General features: G+C 60.7%; 1 protein-coding gene across 5 annotated transcripts; it reads left to right on the forward strand.

The window, feature by feature from the left end:
- The first annotated feature begins 3,457 nt into the window (after positions 1-3,457).
- On the forward strand, positions 3,458-9,049 carry LOC102101059 (myosin light chain kinase, smooth muscle-like). Of its 5 annotated transcripts, none has more exons than XM_088068094.1 (11): positions 3,458-4,578; positions 5,442-5,506; positions 5,866-6,066; positions 6,354-6,444; positions 6,566-6,769; positions 6,989-7,206; positions 7,624-7,747; positions 7,827-7,979; positions 8,137-8,257; positions 8,329-8,419; positions 8,742-9,049. In XM_088068094.1, the coding sequence occupies exons 3-11, from the start codon at positions 6,009-6,011 to the stop codon at positions 8,858-8,860; spliced, it is 1,179 nt and encodes a 392-aa protein (XP_087924220.1). In that variant the 5' UTR covers positions 3,458-4,578; positions 5,442-5,506; positions 5,866-6,008; the 3' UTR covers positions 8,861-9,049. The 5 variants fall into 5 exon arrangements, with proteins under 5 accessions (XP_087924220.1, XP_014116635.1, XP_087924223.1 ...); XM_014261160.2 differs by lacking the exon at positions 3,458-4,578 and adding an exon at positions 5,067-5,131; XM_088068097.1 differs by lacking the exon at positions 3,458-4,578 and adding an exon at positions 5,067-5,131 and having other exon boundaries at positions 5,866-6,024.
- The last annotated feature ends 778 nt before the right edge of the window (positions 9,050-9,827 follow it).

A 9,827-nucleotide genomic window follows, 5' to 3' on the forward strand; every position in this document is an offset into this window, starting at 1 on the left:
TGGGGTGTGGACAGGGGGTTCAGTCAGCAGGAATTTTTAGGGAATAATGTGTCCCTGAGCGATCAGAACATGTAAAAGGCAAAAATAAGCAATACATTTTGCAAATGAAAGGAAAAAAAGCCACCAAAACCAGAACCAAACCTCAAAAAAACCCTCTCTACAAACCTAAAAAGTCTCTCCCTTCAAAGCTGGTCATCTTAAACTCCTGTTTTCTGGAGCAGGCTGGGCCCAGGCCTTGTTGCTGTGTGACTTTTGGGAAGAACAGTTCAGGGAATGAGCCTAAGCAGCCACTTGAAGCATTTGGAATTAAGTTCTAATGTTGCAAAAAGACAAAGAGGTTTGGTGTTTGTTTTCTTTTCCTGGACTGATGAATCCCCAATCATAAATTCTCTTCCCCATGATGTGATTTTAATGAGTGGGGGTTAATTGTGCCAGAGGTTATCTGGCCAGAGGGTTGGTGTTGGATATGGTCTGGCCCAGGAAAGTGGAAAAGGGGATGGGGAAGTGTAAAATGGGCCAAATCTTGGGAGTTGAGTGGCAAGGAAGGGGACAAATCCACTTCCCCCTGGACTGTCCCAGTATGACCAGTAAGGGGGGCAGACCCCTTTTTGCAGAGCTTGGGGAACTGGTGATGTTGGTGCCACATCCCAGGAAGGGGCTTTCAGGCATCAGCCAAGCATGGAACTGGGTCTGTCCCTGTCCCCACAGGCCCTGGATGGGGATATTGGCCCTGGCACAGCCTCTCCAGAGGTTTGTCCCTGTCCCCTACCCTGGTCTGTTGGGATCTTCCCAGGAGACATCAGGGAGGCAGAGCCACGTGCTCTGGGATGCTCCTGGGACATGGGGGTTGTTCCTGGCACCCCCTGAGCTGTTAGATGTTTTCCTTGTGCTGACCCATCCCTACAAGCCAGGAAACACCCATTTTTGGAGGACTTCTGTATCAGGAGCTGTGACACCAGCACTGAAGGCCACATCAGTCCCCAGCTAGTGCAGGTGGGGTTTGACTCCCAATGTGTCCCATTTCCTGGGATTTTGTGCTGTCAGAGGGACAGAGCTCGATGACAGCCTCCTCAGCCATGGGATCCCCTGCCTGTTCCTGCCCTTCCCTGCTTGTTCTGTCCTTCCCTGCCTGTCCCTGCCCAAAGCAGGGCACAAGGGGAGCATGGAGAGGTTTGGAAGAGCCAGGAGCAGCCTGGGGTGCTGATAACCCCCACACCTCCGGGTGTTGGACTTATCTCTGAGCCCAGCTCTGGCCCTCCGTCACTCCCCTGCAGTGCCTTTAGCCATGGTGAAGCATTCTGAGGTCCCATGGGCCATTATTTGTCACCCTGTGGGGTTGTTGTCAGGGTCCAGAGGCAATCCCACTCCCCAGGGCCCTCCCTGGCTGTGGGAGCACCATCCCTGACTTGCTGCACCTTGCTAGGGCTGGAGGAACAGGTCCAAGGTCCCCAGGCTGCCTGGAGGAGTTGGATCAGCCAACCCCACACAGGGACAGGCGGATTTGCGAGCTGGTGCCAGAGATACTGTGGTTTATAGATCCAGATTGATTTGTTTTCCATGTATTCGGGTCTTTTCCACACTCTGGAGTGTCTGGCTGAGCGCAGCCAGCCCCGACTGCCACCCTTGGGTCCTCCCACCCCTCGTGGCATCCCAAAGCCAGTGTGCCACAACCCTTTCCACACTCTCAGGAATAATTCTGGGGCAGTGGATGTTTGTACAACCCTGATCCCGCAGAATGGGGTTTGACTCCAGCACTCAGCAACCAGGACTGAGCTCCCAGCACCCACCACCCAACTCCCAGTGCCCTACACCCAGCTCCCCAGCACTCCAGCAGCCATATCCCAGACCTCCAGCTCCCAGCATCCATCACCCAGCATTCCATGTCCCAGCATCCCCAACTCCCCATGCCCTGCATCTCAGTGCTCCCAGCACTCCCAGCCTGCATCAGCCCCTGCTTCCAGCTCCCAGTGTTTCCAGTGCTCCCAGCACTCATCATGCATCAGCCATGACTTCAGCACCCAACTTCCCACACTCATCTCCCAGTGCTCCCATTTCTACCAGCATCCTACACCCAGCTCCAGTGCTCCCAGCAGGCATCAGCCATCACTCCCAGCACCCAGTTCCCAGTACTTCCAGCATTCCCAGCACCCATCTTCCAATGCTTCTAGTGCTCCCAGCACCCATATCCCAGCACTTCGCACGCATCTCCCGCTGCTCCCATTTCCCAGCATCCAGCTCCCAGTGCCCCCAGTGTTCCCAGTACCCCCAGTGCTCCCAATGCCCGCAGTGCCCCCAGTGTTCCCAGTTCTCCCAGTGCCCCCGGGGTTCCCAGTCCCCGGCCACTCCCCCCACCCGTGAGCGCGGCGGGGCTCCAGAGCCGGACACGTGTGCCCCGCTCGGCCCCGCCCACCGCGCCTAATAAGGACATGGCCACGCCCACCACGTTACGCAACACGCCTGCCTCGCCCAACCCGGAAGCCCCGCTCCGAACGTCCCCGCCCCTCGCCGTAGCCCCGCCCCCAGCGCGTGCGCGCCCGGCCCCGCCCACCAGCGGCTCCCCAGCTGTTGGCCCCGCCCCCCGTGCCCCCCGTATACCCCCATGTCCCCCTGGTGTCCCCTCCCATGTCCCCCTGGTGTCCCCTCCCATGTCCCCCTGGTGTCCCCAGACCTTCCCAGGCCCCCTGTGCTTCCATGTGCCTCCATCCGTGGTGTCCCTCTGTCTCTGGAGTCCCTCGTGTGCCCCCATGTCCTCTGTGTCCCCCGTGTTCCTCCGATGTCCCCTGTCCCCCTCATGTCTTCTGCATCCTCTCATCTGCTCCATGACCTCCGTGGGCCCTTGTGGCTCCCATGTCCCCCAGTGTCCCCCAGTGCCTTCCCTGTGTCCCTTTTATGTTCCCCTGGTCCTGCCAAGGCCTCTGAGTACCCTCCTGTGTCCCCATGTCCATGGTGTCCCCTGCCCTCATGTCCTTCATGTGCCCCCATGTTCTCCGTGTGCCCCTGTGCCTCTCGGGTCCTCGGTGCCCTCCATGTCCCCATGTCACCCGTGTCCCCATGTCACCCATATCCCCACACACGTCTGGCACATGTGCTGAGTCTTCCCAGGAAAATGGGGAGCAGGGACCGTGTCCCCCCTGGGTGATGGGGACAGGGGCCGTGTCCCCTGGGATTACAGAGACCACATCCCCCTGAGGTCACTGAGCCCTGCCCTCAGGCACAAGGGGATCAAGGACAGATGGACACCCAGGACATATTGACGTGAGCCTGTCCCCCCCTGCTGTCACTTAGCACCAAGGTCCACAGCTGAGCCCTGCGGTGACACTGTTTATTGTAGGACCTACAAAAAACCAGAATCTGCACAGAGGGTCCTGACTCAGCCCAAAAGGGGGGGGAAGTACACGGGTGGTCGGGGGGAACCAGGGGGGTCTGGGGGGGACCCCATGGGCAGCACAAGCAGGTTTGGGACTGGGGGAGTCATCTGGGAATCCCATCCTGGCTGTGCCAGAGGATCCCCCAGTGAGATGGGGACCACTTGATTCCCAAAGCAGGATCACACGACTGCCTGGGTGCGACCACTAATGATTAAATAATTAGATTAATTAATCAATTTTCTAAGGTACAAGAAAGAGGATGTCTGTGGTGGGTAAGGCACTGCTGGACATTTCCGACGGGCCACCTTCCCAAATCCGAAAGCAAAGGTGTGGGACAGGGCCGGGTCGGTGGCCGGTAAATGAAGCGCTGGCGGTAACGAGACAATCCCAAAGGATGGATTGATCTGCTCGTCGATCCCTGGACCAGCTTTCCCTGCTGTTGGTGTCCCATAGATGTAATCCTCCATCCAGAGGGAATGCGGCTCCCGAGGGATTCACCCTCCAGCCAAGTCTCGATGCCGGCACATCCCGCAGGGACGGGGATGCTGCCAGCCCTGCACAGATCCCCCAGACCCCAAATCTTTGTCCCTTCCTGGCCTTTTTCCGCTCCTTTTTCCGCTGTCATCGGGACCAGCGTCAGGCCAACACTGACATCAAGTGGCTGCCGGGATCCCTCGCACTCCGGGGCTGTCTCCTCTGTCCGTGTGTACCGAACTGCCCAGCACCGCCCGGCCGGCCTCATCCTGCCCCGGAGCGGGACCGAGAGGCTCCGGAGCCGCGGCCGCAGGTGCAGCGCATCCATCGCCTGTGTCCGGGCGGGCGGGATGCATCCAGCCGTGCTCCATCTGCCTGTCCCCAGCCAGGCCACCCCCGTGTCCTATCCTGTCCCCGGCAGTCGATATCCCAGCGGGGTCGAGCCGAGCGCTGCCGGCACCGCCGAGCCCGGAGCATCCACACATCCCCCACCCCCCGGAGCCGGGGGACCCCTGCCCGCGGCACCCCGGGCCCGGCTCTGCCCCGCCGCTGCCGAGGTCGCGGTGATAAAGGCACAGCGAGGTCGTGGTGACCCCGCCACTGCCCTGGGGACATTTGTCCCCTACTCCCTGCCGGAGACCGTGGACTTTGTGCCGAGCCTGGGAGCGGCACCGGGACTCGTCTGGCGGCGCTGGCACAGCCCCAAATCTCCCCGAGACCTGGCTCCGGACAGCAGGTAACCCCAGGTGACACCCCCTCTGCCCCGGCTGCACTGCCACCGGGCTCCCCAGCGACTCCGGCTCTGTGCGGTGCCACTGCCTGATCCTCGGCTCTGGACTCAGCTCCGGGAGGAAATCACGGGGCTCTTCCCATTTTAAATCTGGGCAAACGGCAGCACCGGGCGGCTGCACGTTCCTGCTTTTGGGGGATAAAGCTGGGAAACATATTTTTCCTCCAAACCACCTGCTTTGGAGGCCCGGAGGAGTTTTGCAACTCCCCATTCACCTTCAGCCGCTCTTCCCTGGAGCCAGGGCCGAGTTCTCCCAGGAAGCCGAAGCCCAGGGCTGGCGTTGGGGACATCGGTGGCTCCGCGGGGATATCGGCTGCAGGTGGAGCAGGGATGGGGAAGGCAGGTGTGGGTGCTCAACCCCTCTGCAGGAACCCACCCATGGGTGGGACAGAGGCGGGGGTTGGCCGGGGCTGGGTTGCCTGCGGATTTAACCCGTGAGAGGCCCCCGATTCTGCATTGTGAGGGCAGAGAAGGGCAGGGGTCTCTGTTGTGTAATGAGGTGTGTCAGGGCTCTGCAGCCTCCCAAGCCTGGCGTTCCCCTGCCTGAGCTCCCCGTGGTACAAACGTGTCCCTGCGCGGTGCCAAACGGGGCGCTGGGGCACGATCTGGGGACAGCCCGTAGGTAGTGGGGGTTGTTTATCCCCCAGGTCCGGAAGCGCTCTGCTGGGAAGGAAAGGGAGGGGAGAGTCAGGGCTGTTCCCAGCACTGGAGTGGGAGGAATGCTCCCAGCTGTGCCCTAAGACATCCCCGTATGAGTGGTCCCAGTTATCCTCAGCCTCCAGCATCACCCCTTCCAACTCTGTCCCCAGCTCCGTGGTGGCTCTGCAGTGACTGGGGAAGCTCAGGTGACCCGGGACAGGAGGGACAGTGACAGGTCAGTGCTGTGACTCTCGGCTTGGGGTTTGGGTGCTGTTGCCTGACACAGTTGGGTGTCCCTGTCTGTCTGCCCTGTCCTCCTCTGTCTTTCTGGGGACAGAGTGTGGAGGGGACGTGTAAGGAAGCAGCTCCTTTGCCCTACAAGTGTGGTTTTCCTGGGGATTTCCTGGCTGATGTAAGACAGCGCATGGGGAAAACATCGGCCTGGAGCCCGAGGTGCTCCAGGAGTTGTCTCCATCCAAAAAGGGGCCTTGCTTTAAAATCTGGCTTGGTCCCTTTGGGTCCATCAAGATGGACCCCTCGGGGGGCAGGGGAGTGTGGGTGCCGGTGGAGGATGTTGGTGGTCTCCTGTGCCAGGGAGAAGGTGCAGAGCCCCAGGGAGCAGCTGGAGCGGAGACACAGCCATCACCTGCCCCAGCACCCTCATCCCCAGCCTGGGGGACATATCCAGTGCCTGTCCTGACTGTGCCATCACCCTTTGAGAAGCCGGTGGCACCACCATGTCCCAGGCAGGAGGTACAGCAGAGCCCCAGGGAGGCACAGGGGACCTCAGCAATGGTGAGACCCCCATCCATCCCCCCTGTCAGCACCAATCTCTGTTCCATCCTGGCCCCATTTCTCTTGGATTTTTAATCCTAAAAACACCTTTTCACCCCAAACCTGACTTGCAGTGTGCTGGACAGGAACTCCTGTCCCCATGTTCTCCCCAGGTGCCATCCACACTGTGTGGGGAGGGTGGCTGGTCCCAGATGGAGCACGGGGGACACAGAAATTAGCACTGGAGGGGAAGACAATCCCCAAAGCATGAGGGATCCCTGCATGGCCCACCTTAATCCATCCCCCAGGAGCTGAGGAGGCCTTTGAACACCGTGACGTGGTCATCAACAGCCAGGACAAGGTTTCGGATGTGTACACACAGCTGGAGAAGCTGGGGCAGTGAGTGAGGGTCCCGTGTTCCCACCAGCTGGGGACGGCCCATGGCTGTCCTTGCACAGCCCTGGTGGGATGCAGGCGGGGGGTGGTGGCTCCTCCATCCCTCATCCTCCCTCTGTCCCAGGGGGAAATTCGGGACCGTGTACCGGCTGCAGGAAAAAGCCACCGGCAAAATCCGGGCTGGGAAATATTTCCGGACACGCACGGCGAAGGAGAAGGAGGCGGCTCGGGCCGAGGTGGAGCTGATGAACCTCCTGCATCACCCACGCCTCGTGCAGTGCCTCGACGCCTTCCAGGGCCCCACCGAGCTGGTGATGGTGATGGAGTAGTGAGTGGTGGGGCAGTGCTGGGCTGTGCCAGGGGGAGCACTGAAGGTTGGGGGGAGGTCCCTGTGCTGTGGGGTGTGGGATGGATGGGGAACCTGGTGACTCTGGAGTTCTGAGTGGTCAGGGCATCTCAGAGTGCTGAGTCTGGGCTCTCTGGTGGGGCTTCCCTCCCTTGGGGCTGATGAGATCCCAAAGGGTCCCCAGCACCTCGTTGTCCCCAGCGTGGAGGGTGGGGAGCTCTTTGAGCGCATCGTGGACGACGACTTCGAGCACACGGAGCCCAGCAGTGCCCAGTACGTGCGGCAGATCCTGGAAGGGCTGCAGTTCATGCACGGCCAGGCCATCGTCCACCTCGACCTCAAACCCGAGAACATCGTCTGCGTCAGCCCCCGCAGCCACTGGATCAAGATCATCGACTTTGGCTTGGCACGGAAGCTGGGTGAGCAGGGAGGGGCTCCTGGAGGTCCAGGGCAGGGACTGTCACTGTCACAGGGACAGGATCTGGCCTGGCACAGCAATGAGGAGCTTGGTGTCCTCCTGCCTGGGACACCAAACCAGGGCCTCTCCTGGTAAGCACACAATGCTCTGGGGAAAGCTGTGTCCCCCCAGTCCTGCTGCTGAGGTGGGGACCCCCAAGGCCCCCGTGCCTGTGGGTATTTGGCAGAGCACAAAGCTGCTCTAGGAGAGCACCAAAGCCTGCAGTCGGTCTTGGAGGGTGACAGCTCCACCTGGGCACGGGGGTTCATCCACCTGGGGCATGTCCTCTGTCCCAGACACCTGTCCCAGGGCAATCCCTGTCCCAGGGCAATCCCTGTCCCAGGGAGATCCCAACTGGCCTTCTGCATCCTCTCTGCAGCTCCAGACACCCCCGTGAAGGTGTTGCACGGCACCCCCGAATTCATGGCTCCAGAAGTGGTCGCCTTTGAGCCTGTGAGCTTCTCCACAGACATGTGGAGCGTTGGTGTCATCTGCTACATCCTGTGAGTGCCCTCCTGGGCAGGGCAGGCTGGGCTGGAGCGGGGGCTGAGTTGTCACTGATGCCCTGGGTCACCCCTTCAGGCTGAGCGGGGAGTCGCCCTTCCAGGGGGACACCGACATGGAGACACTGAGCAATGTCACAGCTGCCCAGTGGGACTTTGAGGAGGAGATCTTCTCAGAGATCTCCCGGCAAGCCAAGGACTTCATCAGCCAGCTGCTGCAGAAGGACCCCCGGTAGGGCCTGGGGGTGGCTGTGGGCAGCTCAGCTGGAGCTGGGCTGGATTTTGGAGTGCTGAGGAAAGCTCTGCCTGTTTGCTGGAGGTGACACTCCAGGTGGGGGTCTGAGGGTGGAGCAGCTCCCTGTGACCCCCCCTCCCCCTGTGTGCTGCAGCCAGCGGCTCCCGAGTGCGGGGGCTCTGGTGCACCCCTGGCTGCAGCAGCCCCAGCCCAGCAGCCCCAAGGCGCTGTCCAAGGAGAGGATCAGGCAGTTCCTGGCGCGTCGGAAGTGGCAGGTACCTGGTGGCATGATGGGGGTGAGGATGGGGATGGCTGAAGGGCTCAGTGCCCATTCTCTGCCCTGCAGAAAACAGGGAAAGCCCTGCTGGCTCTCAAGAGGCTGACCCTGCTGTCCCAGAGCCCGGAGGGGAAGGCATCAGAGGCTCAGGATGAGGAAGGTGATGGCCCCTGAGGTGCCGTTCCCAATGCCCCTCCCAGCCCATTCTCTTTGCTTTGCCATCTCCACCTTGTGCTCCTGGGCAGCTCCTTTTTGCTCCACCCTGGGTGCCACTAAACACCCAGGCATGGCCCCACAGTGGCATTTCTGCTCCAGGGCCCAAGTTCTCTCCGTCCTCATCCCTGTGGGGCAGTCTCCGATGCAGCCTTGGGCTCATCCCACTCTGTGTGAGCCAGAGCTGATCCCCACGGGTCCCTTCTGCACCTCCAGCACAGGGGAGAGGTTGGATCCAGCCAGCTCCTCACTCTGCCCATCTCCTGCAGGCCTGGGGAAGGAGCAGCCCTCGGGGGCTCTGCCCCAACGAGGTCCCAACCCCTCGGAGCTGCTGATGGAGCAGGAGGAGGAGGAGGATGGTGGGAGCATTGCAGCCTCAGGGCAGTGACAGCGTGGCCCTGTCACCCCCATCCTGGATCACCTGGAGAAGATGGGGATGGTGCCCCCTCCAGCAGCTCCCACAGTGCCCTGGCCAGCCTGGCACAGACCCAGACCCCCCTGTGGGTGAGCTCTGGGGTCCCAAGGTGTCCCTGCAAGGAATCCAGGCACCACTAATAAAGCACTGACAATCTCTGCACTCCTTTTGCTGGTCCTTTTTGCCCCAAACTCACTGGGACAGGAAGGAGCTGCTCCAGCTGTGCCCACCCTTTGGGAGCTGGGCTCAGGCTCTTGCCCACCTGGATATTCCTCAGAGTATTCCTTCCCTTATCAGGGGCGTTGGCATCATGTCCTGAGCTCACACGAGCCAGGATCAGCCTTGAGGCCTCTGGTCTCATTTCTGGGCCAGCTCTGGTACCAGTAGGGCCGGACACTGCTGTGGGACCTCCAGCCTTGGCCAAAGGAGGCAGAATTTGGGAGATCTCAGTGTTTGGGAGCCCTGGGGAAGAACAAGCCCAGGCAGCAGGGTCTGCTGGGGGACACCCAGCTGGGACAGAGATTGGGTTGGGGGTCCTGCTGGGCACTGGGGTGACCATGAACCATCAGTGTGCCCTTGGCAAGAGGTGAATGGGACCCTGGGCTGCAGGAGGAGGGAGGGATCATTCCCAAATTCAGCAAGGCCACCCCAGCAGGATTGTGCTGTGATCTGGGGCCCCACTGCAACAGTGACAAGGGGTAGTGTCACACAGGGGCCAGTTTGATGAATGATGAGGGAAAACCTGGAGTCACACACAAGGAATGTCTGGGAGGATTGTTCAGGGAAGAGGAGGCTCAGAGGTATCTCATCACCTCACATCAATACCTGAAGGGAGAATGGAGCCAGGCTCTTCTCAGCAGTGCCCAAAGTCCATGGGCACCACCTGAAACACCTCAGGAAACCTCAGGAAAACGTTTCTTTGCTGCTGTTGGAGCACTGG

This window comes from Pseudopodoces humilis, chromosome 29 (genome assembly GCF_049639895.1).
Source record: "Pseudopodoces humilis isolate 2021_Gansu_Grassland_sample_001 chromosome 29, ASM4963989v1, whole genome shotgun sequence".
Lineage (NCBI taxonomy): Eukaryota > Metazoa > Chordata > Aves > Passeriformes > Paridae > Pseudopodoces > Pseudopodoces humilis.